Source organism: Amaranthus tricolor, chromosome 6, assembly GCF_026212465.1.
Source record: "Amaranthus tricolor cultivar Red isolate AtriRed21 chromosome 6, ASM2621246v1, whole genome shotgun sequence".
NCBI classification, from domain to species: domain Eukaryota; kingdom Viridiplantae; phylum Streptophyta; class Magnoliopsida; order Caryophyllales; family Amaranthaceae; genus Amaranthus; species Amaranthus tricolor.
Genome location: NC_080052.1, coordinates 4,665,664 through 4,685,280, shown reverse-complemented (window position 1 = coordinate 4,685,280; position 19,617 = coordinate 4,665,664). Strand labels below are relative to the sequence as shown.

Genomic DNA, 19,617 nt, shown 5'->3' with positions numbered 1-19,617 from the left:
GTTAAATTAGTTATTTTGTCATGATTATATGATTTAAGAAAATTTTTATTGAAATTATTGGTAAGCAATGATAAGACAATAAGAAAAAATGTGTGAAGCTGATTAAACATATTAAAATCAAATGAGATGAATGAGTAAATTAAAAGAATAGAGCATTTAACCTCATCTTTATAAGTGACAATACATAATGCAAAATGCAGGACAATTTTGGTTCTAGCAAAGACTGAGAAGCAAATTAGGCAACTACATAGATTGAGATACAAATTTAGGACCCATCTTTGTCCCCCCCTTTAAAAACTAATATATATCCATCTAAATAAATAAATATAAATAAATTGGGTTAATATATAAATTCAAAAATTCCCAGAATTATGTGTTTGAATCTTTTTGGTAAATGGTGTAATGTCATTCAAAACATTTCACTTCAATACTCCCCTTTGTTGTGCAGAATCTTATCATTTCTTTGCTTTTGGTTTCAATTTCTGGTAGCACACCTAGCAGGGAATTGAACTGCACTGCACAATTGTTTTGGATTACACCAATGGGTAATGGCCCATCACTCTACAGTCCTACTACCCATACACTTTCAGAAACAACTTTCACAGTATTACAACTTACAAGGCCTAATCTGTAATCACTCGTTCAGTCCTATATGTTTGCTATTAGAGTTATAACATATTATAGGTCTACTTATATAGTTTAAACTTTTGGTTGAATTGGTTTTTTGACATGGCCTTAGTAACCAGCATGGTATGAGGTTACCGGTTTGAATCTTAACCACCCTTTATTTAGAATGGAATATTTAACGCCAGGTACGAAGACGATTGTGCTGCATTCTCACTTCTAGCCCAAATGGCTTTCGTGTGAGGGGGCATATTAGAGTACTGAGTGATAATTAATTAATAATAATTAAGAACTACTACCATAATATCTCTAATATCTCTAATTGTGCATCATAAAATATTATAAATAGTTGATGTTAATATAATTTATATGGAGACAAATTAAAGAGTACTGAGCGAATATTATCCAAAATAAATGGGTCACATAAGCTGAATATGAGAAACATAAGTTATCTCAAAAATTAAAATATTGAGCAATTAAATTAATTCATTTAGTGCCATCTATGAGCTATAAATAATTTAAGTTAAAGTATCTAATAATGACTAAGGGCTTGTTCTCTTTATCTGATCTAATTGAATCTGATCTTAATATACTAAGGTCTGATCTGATATGGTCTGGTCTGGTCTGATTCTTTCTGATCTGATTTGAATCTTTCTGATCTGATCTAGTCTAGTCTGATCTGCTGTTATGATCTCGTCTGGTCTGGTCTGATCTGATTTGATTTGATTTCATTGAGTTTGTTATTGTAATATTTTTATTAATGACAAATAAAATTAGTTAAGGTATTATTATTATATTATTATTATTAGGAAAAATTATCTAGAATAATTCAACATTTTCATTATTTTCCTGGAATAATCCTACATATCGATTAACCCTAAATAATCCCAACTTTGATGGGTATTTTTCTTGATTAAACCCAATAACCGGATCACTTGCTATAGCAAGTTGTTTTTTTAAAATAAGAAAGATTATTAAAATAAAGATTCAAAAAAAATGTTAAAAAATGCTAGAAAGAATTATAATTTTTTTTATTATTTAGAATTTTTAATGTAAATTTTCAAAATTTTTCTTTAATTTTAAATTAATTTTCAATTAATGATTTTGGCGAATTACCTACTATAACAGGTCATCGGGTTACTTAAGTATACTCTAGCCAAATATCCCTTAAAGTTGTGATTATTCATGGTTAATCAATAGGTGGTATTATTGTAGGAAAATCATAAAAAGATTGAATTATTGTAGGTTAATTTTCCTTATTATTATTATCATCATCATCATCATCATCATCATCAGCTTCATAAAACCAAAGAAAATGAATAAGCAATTGAGCTACTCAATATTTAAAGGAGAACATCCTTGTTGATACCCTACTTTTGTTCCAAGATTTTTTTCAAAAAAAACAAAAAGACAAGAATTTTGTTCCATCTAAATAATATATATATATATATATATATATATATATATATATATATATATATATATATATATATATATATATATATATATATATATATATATATATCATAAACACTTAAAATATTTTGTTGTATTATTGTGGATAGTTTTTTATGTTTCTTTCTCTTGATCCTCTGGCGAAGAGATTGGAATTACAGGATCATATATTTTCATTAAATATGGTTTAGGTAGTTATATTAAATGTTAGGTAGTAGAAATGAAAAAAAGGTAAATATTCATTATGATGGTTCTTTAATAAAGATTGAGTATGTTAGATATATAAATAAATGAAGAGTTAAAGTTTTTTGCAACATCTAATCACTTCAATTAGTGTTATTTGTGAACTATAATTAATTAAAAGTTATTTATAATTATGAACATAGGCACGGTACAAACCAAGTCGTTGGAGTTGGCGACTGAACTTTCTAAATACAAGATTCAAGTGGCTTGCGTTCAGGAAATTAGGTGGAAGGGACAAAAAACAAGCGTTTTAAAGGATTATAAGCTATGGTATGCAGGTTTGGATGGGAAGCGAAGTTCTTTAAGGATGAAGATGGACGAGTACTCCTTAGACTGGAGGACATCAAAATGAGATGGCATCAATATTTTTCCCAACTTCTTAATGAGACTAGGGGTCTAAAGGAGGAAATTCGATAAACTTTGGACATCCAAACAACACAGGATCATGGGTCGATTATTGATGTTACCACGACGGAAGTAGGAGAAGCTCTCAAAAACAATGAGGGGATCAAAGGCAGTTGGACCTGATAACATTTTGATTGAGGTGTAGAGGGGTTTTGGAGAGGAGGGAATTCGTTGGCTTACTAACCTTTTTAATGTCATCTTGAGGTCTAGTAAGTTGCTAGAAGAATGGAGGGTTAGCACACTTATCCCACTGTTTAAAAAGTATAAGGAAATATAGAGAGATTAAACTTCTAAGCCACACTATGAAACTGTGGGAAAGAGTGATTGAGAAAATAATTAGACGAGAGACGGTAATTAGAGAGCACTTCAATTTGGATTCATGCCGAAAAGACCAACCACCGAGGCAATTCATCTTTTAAGGAGATTCATGGAAAAGTATAGGGAGCGAAAGAAGGATTTGTATCTGGTGTTCATTGACCTGGAGAAAGCGTACGATAACATACCACGAAGCATCGTTTGGGATACCCTCAAGAATAGAGGTATTTCACGAAGGTAAATTGAGGTAATACTGGACATGTATAACAGAGTGTCGACTAACATACATACACTGGTGGGTGTGACAGAGTCTTTTCCAATTAAAGTGTGACTGCATCAGGGATCAACACTAATTCCTTTAATTTATATGGTCATTATGGAGGAAATCTCTAAATCCATCTAGGAGACCATACGAAGGAGGAGGCTAATAGTAAATTGGAAGCGTGGAGGGAAGCATTGGAGGGTAAGGGGTTGCGCATAAGCCATACGAAGACAGAATACTTGCGATGCAATTTCAGTGGGACAAATTTGATAGGGGAGCCAAAGGTGACCATAGGGGGAGAAATTATTACATGTACGTCCAAGTTCAAATATTTGGGATTGTTAATTCAGAGTAATAGGGAGATTGATGGAGACGTTACTAATCGTATACAAGCGGGTTGACTTAAGTGGCGAGTTGCAACCGGGGTACTTTGTGATAAAAAGTTCCCGAGGAGATTAAAAGGTAAATTTTACCGCGTTGCAATTAGGTCGGCGTTGTTGTATGGGACAAAATGTTTTCCCGTAAAGAAGGTTTTCGAACAGAGGATGAAAGTGACTGAAATGCGTATGCTGAGGTGGATGTATGGTAATACTATTATGGATAGGATAAGAAATCAGGAGTTCAGGAAGAAGTTAGGGGTTGCACCTCTCTCCGCAAAGATGTGAGAGAACAGATTAAAAGTGACCTGCATGATCTTCACCTTTTCAAGGACCTGACCAGGGATAGGGGCAGTTGGCGGCGCCTTATCCACGTCTTATATTACTAAACCCGTCCCTTTTACCCATCATTTGTTATTGTTCGTTGCCTTTAAGTATTGCTCTTTACCTCCTTCTTTACTTTTATCTTTATTTTTAGTTATTTGTATGTATTCAATTTATTCTATTTGTAAGTTGCAGGTTTCTCTATCTTTGAAGACCTTTCTCGAGCTGAGTGACTCTTTAACCTCACTCTCCTCTAAGGGTATGAGTTGTCGTCTTTCATCCCTCCCCATACCCTGACCATAGTTTTCAATGAGCGGAATACACTAGGTATGATGATGATTTAAAACTATAATTACAACTTATAAATGATAGTATTTAATAAAGCCTAACAAGTAGTAATTACCCTTTTAGTTTGAAAACACAAAAAAACAAGATAAACAAAAAAAAGCCAAAACAAAATTTACAACCCCACAAGTATCGAAACTTAGACATGCTTACCATGTACATGATTTGCGAAGGGCTTACCACTGCGCCACTACCAATTCATTGAAGCATTAATACACTAATATATACATGTACTACTATTTGAGGCCCTATTTACGTGAATCTTGATCGGCGCCCTATTTACCTGCATAGGCTTACAGCAAGGTGATCGAGACTTTACGTCCTTTAATAATAATACCGCAAGTGCACGGCGTAGTGTATTACGCTTAGCAAGTACAATTTAAATCCACAGGGAGTGGGGTTAAGTCAATGGTTTCGCAATCGATTAGTGCGTTCAAAGACGTATAATATGATGGTTGATGATAGAAGCAACTAAAATAAGCAATTAAAAACACTTAATGAATACTAACCATAAAAGCAAATACGGATACAATGAACTAAAGCAGGGATAGTATGATCAATAAGCCAAAGAGGCATAGGCTAGGCTTTCTTACCAAAATAGTGTTTACTAAACATCAACCTAAGGTCATGGATGTTTTGTTATGAGGAAGTAAGTATCGTAAATACTAATGTTCTCTCTTGAGCAACAAAAGTTTTCTAAAACATATTCAACAACCTATTCTCATGAAGCTAAGCAAAATTCAAGACATGAAGCACACATTCAACATTTCCAGCAAGCATCTACCTATTCTCATGGAGATGACTTAATTTATAAGCATATGTTATCGTTAAAAATTGACTCTCGCCCTCAATTCAACGACACTGCAACAATGATAGCAAAATCCATCTTAAACCATAAACAACACAACTAAGTTGAAGGTAAAGAAAACAATTTAGACTACACATATGGTGGTAATGCCTAACCTAAGCCAAAATGAACTACTCACTCATACTCATATTAAAATTGTAAATTGCAAACAATCCAAGAATCATAGATGAACGAATTAAACTATAGTACTCTAAAAAGATGAATGCAATATAAGTTAAAGAACTATAAGCATGAATATATGAAACTTAAAATAATCAATCAAATAACTAAGTGACATTGAATTTAAAGCATAAGAAAAATATAGAATGTACTCTTTTGGATTCAATCTAATGCGGAACAAGATGATTGTTGATGATTCAAAATAATACCTTCCAATAGCTTCAATAATAATACATGAATAAATGAAGGGGCCAAATTGCAAAATGCTATAATAGAGGATTGAAATTAAGATTGTAATTGGAATTGAAAGTTCTTGATTGAATTAAAGGAGAAATTATACTAAACACTAAGTTTTAATTGAAATGAAAGCTAAATTATGAAGAATACATAAGAGTTACTTAAATTGAAGGATGAAATCTCATTGCTTGAGCTCCATCTTCCTCTTCTCTATTTATAGTCTTCACAAAACAAGTGGGGGTGAAGGTTTCATGATTACTCCACCACCCCTAGGTTGTAGAAGGGAGGTTCCACCCCTAATTGATAGGGTAGGGTGGCTAAGAAGTCTTGGTAGCAGCAATATAATGGGTGAAAAGAATCTGATTAGACCTCAAATGATATTTTAAAAGATCGTAAAATCTGCTGGCCGCCTATTTTGCTCGACCCGAGCCAACCCGCTCAAAATGGTCGAGCCACCATAAGTTTTTGCATCAGAAGCTTCAAAATTTGAATAGAATTAGAAACCAGCTTTGCTCGACCCGAGCCATCTCGCTCAAACTGGTCGAGCGGATGCCCTGTACCCCTGGGTTGTGGAAGTGTAACTGCACCTCGCTCGACTCGAGCCATACTACTCGACTTGGTCGAACGACCGTCAGAAGGCTTTATTCAACTTCTGATCTCAAGTACAGGTGTAAGGCTGCTCGAGCTAGCTTGGCCCGAGCCAGTTTGGTTGAGTGGCCTAAAATGGCCTACTTAGGCTCTCGTTTTGGCTTGTTTTCTTGACTAGGCTCATCGAGGCCTTGCTCCCTTGAGCTTTCGGAGTTGGATGAGCAGCGTATGCATCAAAAGTGCTTGAGCTGTGCTCGTTTTGATGAGGTTTACCTAAAATGCAACAAAACAACAAAACACCAAACCAAGCGTAAAATACTAAACATCAAATTCCAACATAATCCAACTAAACAATGGGGACAAAATATGAATAAAATGCAACTAACATCAGGCCTGATAAAATGAGTGTAATTTAGTGAAAAATGTAAGAAAAAATTGTTTCTAAAAAGTCAACCTTTAACTCGTCTGCAGATAAAGGGCTAAAATTATGTTTATTCAATAAAGGTCCAACCTTTTACTCTTATTTGCAATTAAAGAGCTTTGAAGTAATGGCTACTTAGAGTAACCGGTTAATCCATTTCATTTGATTAAAATGACACGTGTCATGTTATAATTGGATGATGTAATTATATTTAAAAATAAAAAAATAAACTCAGAAAAAGAAAAAAAAAATCCTTTATCCTCCATTAACATTTGCTTCATTTAGGTCACCATCTTCATCTCACTGCCACCATCACAATCTTATTGTCTCTTCTGTCTTATTTGTTACTATAAGTTTTCTAATTTGTTGATTTGCATCCATCTCATAAATATACCTGCTCTTCTCATTTTTTTTGAGCTTTTCAACTACTTATAACAACCCAGAAAGGTCTCGGGAACTCATCTATTAAGTCAACTCGTGAATTTAGAAAATAATAAACACCTAACAAACACATTATACTAGAGTGATTTTCCACCTTATGGTGTTGATATTTCTGAACAAAACCCAATGAAGGATCACTAATGAAAGCTTTTCACATACTTCATATACTAGTCACCAAATCAAATATTCCCATTCGTCATTATGCAAGGCTTCCCTCAGATTTACCACTACTTTATATAAATATGCAGCTTTTTAATACTATTTCTTAAATTGCATTATTTCCTTCTAATTTACTCATCTTATTTTTTTTTGAGGTGTTCAAATAGCTTATTTAAAACCCACAAAATAATATTTGCCATTGATGTTTATCCTTCTTCTTTAATGATTACTGATGATGTTATTTGGTGGTTGATGAGGTCATGGTGGTTTGTCTAAAGAGTTGGTATTAGTTAATGATGGGTAATAATGGGTAAAGTATAATAGGGAATGGATTAGTTAAGATTTTTTTTTTTGTGATATTTTGGTTTTAAAAAGTCAAAAAGTCAAAGTAACCTGTATAATAGGTTATAAGTTATTTGACTCTTTCTTTGCAAATAAGAGTAAAATGTTGAATCTTTATAGAATAAATACAATGTTGACCCTTTATTTGCAGACAGGTTAAAAGTTGGCCTTTAGAACATAATTTTTTCTAAAAGAAATTAAGTTCATTAGAGAATTTGACAAAATAAGAGGAACAATGGGAGTAACTACTAATGTGTTCATAGGCGTATCTACATTATAATAATGGGTAGCATAGGCTACTCATTTCTTTTACAAAAATTATTAATTTTCTAGTTTTGTTACCATACACTTCCTCCGTTTCACTAATGCTACATTTAACTTTTTACCAGTACAATATATTATTTTAATCATTTATATATTGAAATATTTACATCTAAAAATTACAAAAAGTTAATTTTTATAATAGTAAGCGATTAGATGATTCAAACAAAATCCCACTTACATATATGTGTTCATTAATCTCATTGTAACTTGTAAGTTATAACTTTGTACCATGCGATGTGGATGGCAATTATTGCCCTTTTTATTTTGTAGTGGCAGTGCAATTATTACTGGTCAATTGAGAATAATGAAAAAATTTTTAATTGTTCATTTAACAAATGAGACTCTACCGAATTTTTTTATTAATTCAATTCAACACATTAATGTTATCCATGATTTTAAATTTTGAATCTACCCGTGTTACTCCTATTATTTTCGATTGTTAATAGTAATTAGACATGAGTGTACCGCGTGGCTCACTAATGACTATTTACAGGTGGACTGATGATAAACCCATCGTCCCATCCTCATTGGTGTTTTTTGGATGGATATATTACAAAGTTCGTACTTTAAAGATTAAAATATTTTTATTGGTTTTACTCCCAATTTTGTTAACAAAAAAATTACCAATTTAAATAATTGTAACATAAACACGGAATAATTAAAAGCCATATCAATTAAAAATACGAGATATAATACTATTATGTATGAATTAAAACTCTTATCATAATTTGAGTTTTATATAATTTTTTTAAATTGATAACATGATATTTGCTCAACAAAATCTTCAAAGGTTAGTATTCTCTCTATTTTCAAATGTTTTTTCATTTATTTTTTTTGCTAACTCCAATGAAAACTTTAACATTGAATAATTTAATTGTGAGTTTTTAAAATTCTAAAAAGTTGATATTTAGAAAGTATATATTGAGACAAATCTAACAAGATCTCATATAGATATGTTTTTTCTTAGAGATCGATAAGAAATCGTAGTCAAAGTTTGACATTAAAATTCATAAGTTCTATTTGAGAAGAACATATGAAAACGGAGGGAGTATTTATTAATGGTCCATAAAGTAGTGTTGTTTAATTTATTTTTTCCTCAAACACATGAATATTGAAAGTTTTTATATATTCTTTTTGGTAAGAATGAGCCTTTTTAACACTATTATAATAATAATAATAATAATAATAATAATAATAATAATAAAGTTTCACATGGCATCGAGTTTTTATAAAACGCAAGTTGTAGCACTTTTATAAGATTTTTCCACATGGTAGCATCCAGTTTATGCACTATCTAACTACCGTAGCATTTTCCGTTAGATTCTTGTCAATTTTTGTTTAATTCATCATTTTGTAAGATTTTTACACATGGTGGCATTCCGTTTTTGCTCTCAAATGTTTAATTCACCATTTTAACGTTTAATTCACCGATTAATTTATCAACGCCCTTAAATGTTGTAACAATTAAGTAGATATTTATTAGTGTTTGGAATGCACCTTTTAAAATTATGAAATGCACTTTTTGAGCTTATTAAATGCTTTTTTGAATTATTTATTAGTGTTTGTAATGCATCTTTTGAACTTTATAATGCCATTAATTTGAATGAAAATAAAATTTTTACAGTATTTAAGGTCTATGATAAATTAATCGGTGAATTAAATATTAAAATAGTGAATTAAACATTTGAGAGCAAAAACAGGATGCTACGATGTGGAAAAATCTTACAAAATGATGAATTAAATAGAAATTAACATGAATTTAACGGAAAATGCTACGGCAAGTAGATAGTGTATAAACTCGATGCTACCATGTATAAATTCTTATAAATATGCTACCATTGACGTTTCATGAAAACTGGATACTATCATGTGGAATTTCCATAATAATAATAATAATAATAATAATAATAATAATAGGCCTTCATTTCCAAAATGAGATATTTTGAAAGACAGTCTATGTTATATAGGAAGACATACAGATAGAGATGAATTTTATTTTCTTATTTGTTAAATTTAGGAGGTATTTTTGGTTAATGGATGTTAGATAAGCAAAATTTTCACATTATTAAAGTTATAATACTTTATATTTATTAGTTAGGCTGACAAGTTTCACTGTTGTGGCAAATGATGGTTTTAATCATTTATACATAAACAACATAATAATCATGACATTCATTTTAGTTATGTTAATGGATGTTTGATTACCAAATTTGTGTGAAACTCATTAACCATAGTTTATACAAAATGAGGCCTATATTTTAGGTTCTTAACTTGTCATTCATTTTTGTAAAAATAATCTCATTACCTTTATGGATTGATTGTGAAATTCTTAATAAATTAAACTTTTAACCTTTTAACAGATTCACATTATCAATGAATGGTGAAGATTCACTTTCAATCTTGCTAATAAATTATGTAGGAAATCATAATGTGGAATTTAGTTAGAATTTAATATGGTGAATACTTAATTTGTATTGAATAATAATGAGAGATACTAGATCTATTTATACAAGTAATAAGAACGAACTTAAGGAAACAAAATATCACGAAATATTAAACTTAAGGAAACTAAATCAAAATAATATAAAATATAAAATATAATACTCTACTAATATTATATTTTCTACACTCCCCCTCAAGTTGGTCTTGGAATCACCAAGACCGAACTTGCCAAACATATTCTTCAACGCTTTGGAGCCAATTGCCTTGAACAAAAAATCCGCTAGTTGATCTTTTGTAAAATGAGTTGGTTTATTTTAAGATTTGGGTCAAAAACTCGAATTTTGGGTTTGTGGGTTTCATAAGAAGGAAAATTAAGTAAGGTTTGAGATGGAGATGTGAGGTGTGGGTCATGGGTGAGTGATCTGGGTAGGTTTTCTTGTTGAATATTTTGGTTTTGTCTTTTGTGGATGTAAAGGCAAGTACATGAAAGATATTTTGTTGCACTAAAAACATCACATATTTTTCCAATTACCATCCTTCTTACTTTCCCGTTTTCTCTCTTGTTTTCCTTTTTTCCTAAGATCTTAAATTTGCTTTCCCAAAATAATTTTTTACCATTGATGGTTCCTGCAAATATACTGTCTGAATTCCGGTCACTACAATCTGAATTTCGGTGGTGACGGTAACTATTTTTAACCAAAGTTTTAAGCCCCTCATTTTTCATGTTTCTTTCTCTATCTCTCTCACTAGAACTAAGTCCTTTCTTCTCATTATTTTCGGTCTCTAATTCACCATGAACGCTAATCTTCGTGGCGGTGGTAGAATTAGTGAAAACTAGCAAATTATACATACCTTTGTTGAGAATTCCCGTGTTTTCTTTTAAATCTTGGTTTCGGGGGTCTTAATCTCGATTTTGGATTTGATTATATTTGGGTTCTGATTTTTCTTCTTCTTCCTTATCTTGTATATTTCTCCTCCTCGCGACCTCATGCTGGATGGGGTCATTCATGGGAGGTAACGAAATTGGCACGAGAAAGGTGTGAATCCAAGTCCACAATTCATGGGCAGTAGTAGTACAGTCAAGAACAACATCAATAATGATGGGTTCAAGAGTTGCAAGGATCCAAGAGATCACTAATTTATCACTTTGGATCCATTGTTGATCTCTGGTGGTAGTAGGGGCGACAATGATAAGATTGAGTCGCCCTCGATCATCAATTTCAGTTTGAATTTCTTTACACCACTTGGTGTGATTTTTAAAATTTAATTTTTCAGAAAAATCTAGCAAAGTATAATATTTTTTGTTGTATTTTTGAATAAGTTGGAACAAATATTGTTCCATTTGAGCCGTAAAAATCATAGTTCTAGTTTTGGTTTTGTTTTTAATTGGGTTTGATTTTATTGGTTTTGATTTGATTTGGTATTTATTTGGATCGATTTTGGTTGATTATGATCAATGATAAAATACCGATTTGATTTGATTTGGTATTGGTTTTGTGTTAGAAATAGTTCACATGTGAGACTTTCCCACATGGATAAAATAGTGAATTGTTGACTTGCATATATATTGGGTGACCTAACTTTCCTACTACCATAGATATCATGACTTAATCCTTTCAACAAATTAAATTTTGTTAAGGATTTATAAATCATAGAAACTACATGAAATAACTCATGAATTAATTCCTCTAACAAAATCAAGATTTTTGTTAAAGAATTACAAATCATGTAACTATAAAAAAAAACATCATGACAAAAATTCCTCTAACAAATTAAATTTTGTTAAAGAATTGTAAATCATGGGAAAAGAATTATATAAAATAACTCATGTTCTAACAAATTAAATTTTTGTTAAAGAATTATAAATCATGAAAACTATAAAAAAAAAAAAAAAAAAAAAACCATACACACATAAACACAATTCCTTCTAAAAAATTAAATTTTTGTTGAAAAAATATGTAATTTATGAAAAAAACCAAAATAAAACTAAGAACAATAATTCTTTTAATACAAATAAAAACAAAACATTGATTAAAAATTAAAATTTTAAAACTTACAATTTCAAGGATTGAAGATTGAATAATACAATTGAACACCCAAAACTCAACTTAAGAATTTTCCTCACTTTTTTCCTCTCGATACTACATTTAGGCCGAAAATTTTTAAGCAAAATCTGAATAGAATTTTCTGAATTTTTTGTTGTGAGTAAAGATTCAAAATAAGCTTAATTATCAACCTTAATTCCACCTTTAAAGCCTTACTAATTACCCCCTAAATTAGCATTAAGGGAGGAGTTACAAACTCCCCAAAAGTCTCCCTTAACTGTCTCCCCTTTCCCCATATTTTCTTAATTTTTTTTATTAATTAATTGTTTAGTTATTCGATTTAATTGTTAGACGAAAAGTCGTTACGCGATAACATGCGCATACCACTTAAATAAATTAATTTAAGTTAAATAATTAAACAATCAAATAACTAACTAGATTAAATAATAAAATAATTAATTAAATTAAATAATTATATTGTTTCCGATATTTTAACGGGGTGTTACAATATATAACTTAGAGAATCCATACGTGAGAGATTAAAATTAACAAGAAATATTTTTGTTCCAAAAATTGCCAATTAATTTTTAATATTTTCTTTTGCAACTCTTTAATTTTATCTTTAGGAATTTATCCTTTGTAAAGTGTTTTTGAGAGAATTGTTAATAGACTTCGGGCAAGTCTAGGGGAGAATTAGAGAAGCTTCGAGTGAAGCAAGAGAAAGAGAAAGAGAAAGAGAAGTTGGCCTAGTTTTGTATTTGTTTTATGTAATTGTAACTAATTGCCTAAAACATATTGGAGAATTTTGAAATCCCAAGGGGTCATGGTTTTTCCTTCTATTTAGGCCTAGAAGGTTTCCACGTAAAATTGTGTTGCCTTTTTTCTTTTCTTTTTAGCATTATGTTTAAGTTTCAATTCCATAATCTAATTCCGCAAAAACAGGGCTAAAATACTTAAATTTATTAAAACAACAATTCACCCCCCTCTTGTTGTCATTCACCATCTCTAATAGTTTCTACAATTGGTATCAGAGCTCTATTCCTCATTTAATCAGGAAACCCTGAGAGCTATATCCTGGTTCTTAGAGATGTTGAATATGAATGAACGAATGGAAGAAGGGTACTCTACTCATAGGCCACCTATGTTCGATGGAAAATTCTATACGTATTGGAAGAATATGATGGAAATCTTAATCGAAGCCGAAAACTATCAGGTTTGGAGATTTATCAAAATTGGAGACTTTGAGGTAACTACTACAAATTACAATAACGAAATCATTCCTAAACCCATAACCGAATATGAAAAGGAAGATTTTCAGAAAATGGAGATGAATGTTCTTGCCATCAAATTGCTTCACTTTGCTCTTGGACCAAATGACATAACCGAATTATAGGTTGCAAATCTGCCAAGCAGATTTGGGATTTGCTGGAAGTTACCCACGAGAGAACAAGTGAGGTAAAACGCTCCAAGATAGACTTGTTGATGTCTATATATGAATGGTTCGTTATGGAACCTTGAGAAAGCATCCAAAAGATTTTTACCAGGTTCACTAACATCACAAATGAACTTGTCTCTCTTGAAAGACATATTCCCATTGATGAACTAGTCAGGAAAATTCTAAGGAGTCTCCCTCAAGATGAACGCTGGAGAGCCAAAGTCACAACCATTCAGGAATCCAAAGATTTCACAAAATTCAATCTGGAAGAGGGCAAGGGAAAGTGAAGGAAAACTGAAAGACTACTAACGAAAGGAAATCTCAATAAAATCGACTTTTGCAAAGCTATGATGGCTGCATGGGGAGAATCCGAAAGTGAAGCGGAGACAGAGATCCTCGAAGAAGAAGAAACAACATATTTATGTCTCATGGCTTCACACGACAGCAAGAATGAGAAGTCAAAAAGGAAAAGAAGTAATGTCTTCTAATTCATTTCCTAACCACCTGTTTAATTTGGATAAATATAAATTAATTGAGTGGGTTATGGAGACACAAGATAAATTAGAAGAAAGTAATGATAAATGTCTCCTAATTGGAAAAGACCTTAAGATTAGTAAAGACCATATTTCTTATTTAAACACTTTTAGATCCGATGTTCAAAATAGATTTTTTAATTGCAAGATCAAACCATCATTTTAAAGAAAACATTGGAGAGAGTAAAAACGGAGAATATTATTCTTAATGTTGAATTGACCCAATATAAATTACTAGGCTTGAACAAGGACCTAAACGAAACATCCATTCATGATTTCTGTACCGATTTTCAAAATTTGAAAATCAACCTAGAGTCCAACAAAGCCGAAAAAGAAAAATTAAAACTTGAATTAAATTTAAAAGTAAAAGAGAAAATCAAAGATGTTCCCAAATGGATTCTAGATGCTACAACTAAAAGTACTGAAGGCCTAGGATACAATAAGAATAATTAAAAGAAAAAAGTCTATGTCGATCTCCCAAGTAGTAAAGTCTAAACCTTTTGAGGAAAAACTAAACACCTAAAATTTCAATGTGCCAAACGGGAACAGCATAATAACTCCAACAAAATTTATATCGATCGCATTTGGATTAAAAAATATGATTCATGCCTAATCGACAAGGAACCCAAGAAACACTGGGTTCCCGATTCTAACAATTAATTTGTTTTGCAGGTTCTAGTGAGGGAGAACAACTCATGGTATCTCGAAAGTGGGTGTTCCAAGCACATGACAGGTGATAGATCAAAATTTCTCATTGGAAACCTATGTTTGGGGAATTGTGACTTTCGATGACAACATGAAAGGCGAAATCATCGCCAAAAGAAAAGTAGGAAGGTCAAGTTCCCATGCAATTGATAATGTATTTTTGGTCGAGAATTTAAAACATAATTTACTAAGTATTTCTTAGTTCTGTGACAAAGGTAACTCTGTAAATTTCACTTCTGATAAATGCATTAATTCTAGGAGTGACACAGGAGACACTGTTCTTGAAGGAATCCGAAAAGGGAACACTTATGTTGTGGATATCAACACTGTTCCCAAATCGAGTCTGACGTGTCTCAGTGTCATAGAAGAAGATCATCTTCTTTGGCACAAATGTCTAGATCATGCTAGCTTCTCTTTGATTAATACTTTAAGATCAAAAGACCTAGTAAGAGGATTGTTGTTCATTAAATATGTAAAGCATGAAATTTGCAATCCCTGTACCAAAGGAAAACATGTGAGGTCGTCCTTTAAACCTAAGAATGTGGTGACCACCTCAAAACTGCTTGAATTAATCCATATGGATCTTTGTGAACCTATGAGAATTCAAAGCCGTAGTAGCAAACAATATGTATTTGTTATTGTTGATGATTATAGTAGATTTACATAGACTTTATTTTTATTAAGCAAAGATGAAGCTATTAATGAGTTTGTTTATTTTGCTAATAAAATACAAAAATCTAGCAATAATCAACTTATTCACATAAGGTCAGATCATGGTAAAGAGCTTGAAAATTCAAGCTTTATGGATTATTTCAATGAGTATGGCATAAGTCATAACTTTTCCGCACCTAGAACACCACAACAAAATGGTGTGGTAGAAAGAAAAAATAGAACATTAGAGGAAATGGCTAGAACCATGTTAATTGCTAGTGGTCTTCCTAGGAATTTTTGGGGTGAGGTTGTTAATACTGCATGCTATATTTTAAATCGACTACTAATAAGACCTATCACTTCTAAGACTCCCTATGAATTGTTTAAAGGTGTAAAACCGAATATTTTCTATTTTCGTGTGTTTGGATGTAGATGCTTTGTTCATATTAATGGAAAAGAAACATAGGAAAGTTTGATGAAAGAAGTGATGAAGTAGTATTTCTTGACTATTCATCTTATAGTAAAGCTTATATAGTTTACAATAAGAGAACGATGTGTATAGAAGAATCTGTTCACATTATTTTTGATGAGAGTAACTTTATGACAAGTGAACAGGAAACAAATAGTTTTAAAATAGGTATTGCAAATTTGGAAGATGACGAATGATCGGGACTTTACGTCCTTCAATAATAATACCGCAAGTGCACGGCGTAGCGTTGTACGTCGGTAAGTACGGGTCGAATCCACAAGGAGTGGGGTGTATATCAAGGGATTCTCAATCAATTAGTTGGTTCAACAATGTATATATAGATGTTTGTTGGTGTAATTAACTAAAATAAGCAAATAAAGACTAAAGCTTAAATAAAGTATAAAACAAGTAAAGATGCTAATTAACCAAGAACATAAGATCAAAGGCAATACAAACACATCAAAAGGTAATATGATGATGAAGAGGCAAAGGCTAGGCTTTCTCACCAAAGTAGTGTTTACTAATCTTTAACGTAAGGTCATGGATATGGGTTATGGGGAAAAACGCATCTTGGATACTAATGTTCTCTCTCGAGCAACAAACGCTTCCTAAAACATACTCAACTACCTATTCTCATGGAGCCGAGCAAATTTTAAGACATTGAGCACACATTCATCATTTCCAATCAAAACATCTACGTATTCTCAGGGAGATAATTCAATTTGCAAGCATAGACTATCATTAGAAATCGACTCTCGCTCTCAATCTAATGACACTACAATAATATCAAAATCCATCTCAAACCATAAACAACACAACCAAGCCAAAGGTAAAGAAAGCAATTTAGACTACACACATGGTGATAATACGTAGCCTAAGCCAAATTGAACTACTCACTCATATTGAAATTGAACATAACTAAAGACATTGAATTTATGATAACAACAAAATCAAAAGCAATAAAGTGTAGAGAAAAGGAATTACTAGCTTAGAATTCATTCCAAGGAAGACAACCAAATGAAGAATTAATGAATACCAACGATAAATTCCATAAAGCTTCAATTGCAATTCAAATATGCTTGATGAAATGCTTCAATAGAATTAACTTAATTTCAATTACATTAATGTATCAAATCATCTTCAATGCTAAATCAAAAGCTTGAACTATCTAATAAATGTTTGAGTTGAAAAATACAATTAAGAATATAAGACCAGAATCATGGGAAGTACATAAGGAAGTTTAAAACTAACAAATACCAAGTAAGCTTGAAGTACAGAAAAATAAGTAGTAGAAGGATTCAATGCTTTGCTTGAGCCTTCTTCTTCTCAATTTATAAGAGGGAGGATAAATGGTGGGTGGTGGCTTCATGATTTTCTCCGCCACCCTATGTGTGAGATAAGTAGGCTATAGATGGGTGGCAAACAGGGGTGGTGGAGCAGTAGAGTATGAGAGGCATAAGAAATGGGTAGAGCATCCAATCAGCAGCTTTTAAAAGCGTAATTATTTCTGACCGCCCAAATTGTTTGTCCTGTGCTAATCCGCTCAACCTGTCGAGCGAGCATCAGGTACACAGGTCAAAATCTTTAAAAAACAGAGCAGTCACCAAAAAAGGCTCCGGTCGACCTGTCCGCTCGACCGAGCAAGCTCGCTCAACCCATTGAAAATGCTTATGTCGACATTCTAAAGCTACTAGAAGTGAATAGTACTTTCGTTTGACCGGGTCGAGCGGCCTTCAGAATGGTCCTGTTCAGCTTCTATCTCTAATACAAGTCTTTTTTATGTTCAAGCAAGCTTGGCTCGACCCAGTTTTGGCCGAGTGGGCTTAGAAAGGTCTACTAGAGCTCATATTGGCCTTGTTTCCTTGACTTGGGTAATCAAGGCTTTGATTACTTGAGCTTTTGGAGTTAAGTGAGTATTGTATGCGCCAAATGTACTTGATTTGTGATCGGTTTTGTTGAATATTACCTAAAGTGCACAAAAACACCAAAATACCCATCCAACCGTAAAATCCCAAATGAAGCAAGCATAGTTATGCAAAATCCCAATACAATAAAGCCAAATAATGGGGATAAAAGAGGAATGAAATGCAGCTAACAAACTCCCCCACGCCAAGCCCTTGTTTGTCCTCAAGCAAGTATATAGTCATGATTAAGAAGTAAGATCAAGAACAACAAAATGCACAAAATGGATATAGGCAACCTATAATCATGAGAGCACAAGCCACAAATATCAAAAGGTGTATGACAGGTCAGCAAACTATGATTATTAATTTTAAAAGCTAGAATTACGCACCTGATTCCATAAATCATTCTCAAAACAGGTCATCAAGCGAGGATCTCACAAAACTGAGTCTAGGACTCCCAAACCGATCACAATGGATGTAAGTGGACCTCAGTTTTATTATGTTAGCCAAGATGAACAACCATACTCAAGTGTTTAAAGTTACGCTTATTCCCCCATCCTATGGCTCAAAGTGATGTGAGCCTTTAAATAGAGATGTGTCAAAGTTTCACACCTCGGTACTTGGCAACTCAAAGGTTAAGACTTCATTAAAAGTAGGTGGACTGATCTAAATAGTAGAATTGAATAAAACAATGAATGTGATGGAAGGAGTGAATGGAGGCTAAATGAAGGAAAGAATAGCATAACTAGCTCGTTTGATCTATAGTTTACACAAGTTGGCACTACTAATAATTTTGACATTTTTCTTTTCCTTTTTTTGTCATTCTTCCTTTATTTTTAGTTATTTAATTTATTTTATTTTTATTTTTTCTAAGAATATATATTGGTGATATATCAAGATAAATATAAAATATGTAACTATAAGGTGAAGAGCTATATGCATCACCATTGATCTTAGAATTTATATTAAAGCATGGTCAACCAAGAGCAAAAAGAAGACTTATAAGGATGTATAACAAACTAAAATTCAATCACCATAATTATACATACGTGGTGATTAGAATGAAACAAAATAAAGACTAATAATAACTAAGAGTGCCAAAGATGATTAACCATAGTCTATTGAACCAAAACTAAGCTAAAGTAGTATGCTATTAAAAAAGAAATGTGTGAGAAATGAATAGGTTAGAAATGGATGGGGTTTAATGATGGATAAAAATGAGTAGGAAAACGGAATAGATACGGTCCTATGCTAACAGCTAGATCCATAAAAAACCCAATTTGCCAAATTATGCCTAGTGCGCTACAAATCCACAATCTCATCAATCTACAAGAATGCACGGTAGAGGCTTAATAATTACTCATGGGTTTTAAACATGTCTAAGAATACCCAAAGGCGGTGCCAAAAATCGAATCCCGCTTGACTATTGTTTTAAAAACTCAAAGGTTCACTGGTTTGTAAGTCACAAATTTTAGAAAAAATAGTCCAAGTTTGCTAAAATACCATACACAAGTCAAAATCCCTAAATGGTATACAAGACAACT

The 19,617-nt window shown here is 32.1% G+C and overlaps 1 protein-coding gene across 1 annotated transcript; it reads left to right on the top strand.

Annotated features, from left to right (window-relative positions):
• The first annotated feature begins 3,106 nt into the window (after positions 1-3,106).
• On the top strand, positions 3,107-3,969 carry LOC130815034 (uncharacterized). The gene is made up of 3 exons (XM_057681364.1): positions 3,107-3,266; positions 3,446-3,588; positions 3,712-3,969. The coding sequence occupies exons 1-3, from the start codon at positions 3,107-3,109 to the stop codon at positions 3,967-3,969; spliced, it is 561 nt and encodes a 186-aa protein (XP_057537347.1).
• The last annotated feature ends 15,648 nt before the right edge of the window (positions 3,970-19,617 follow it).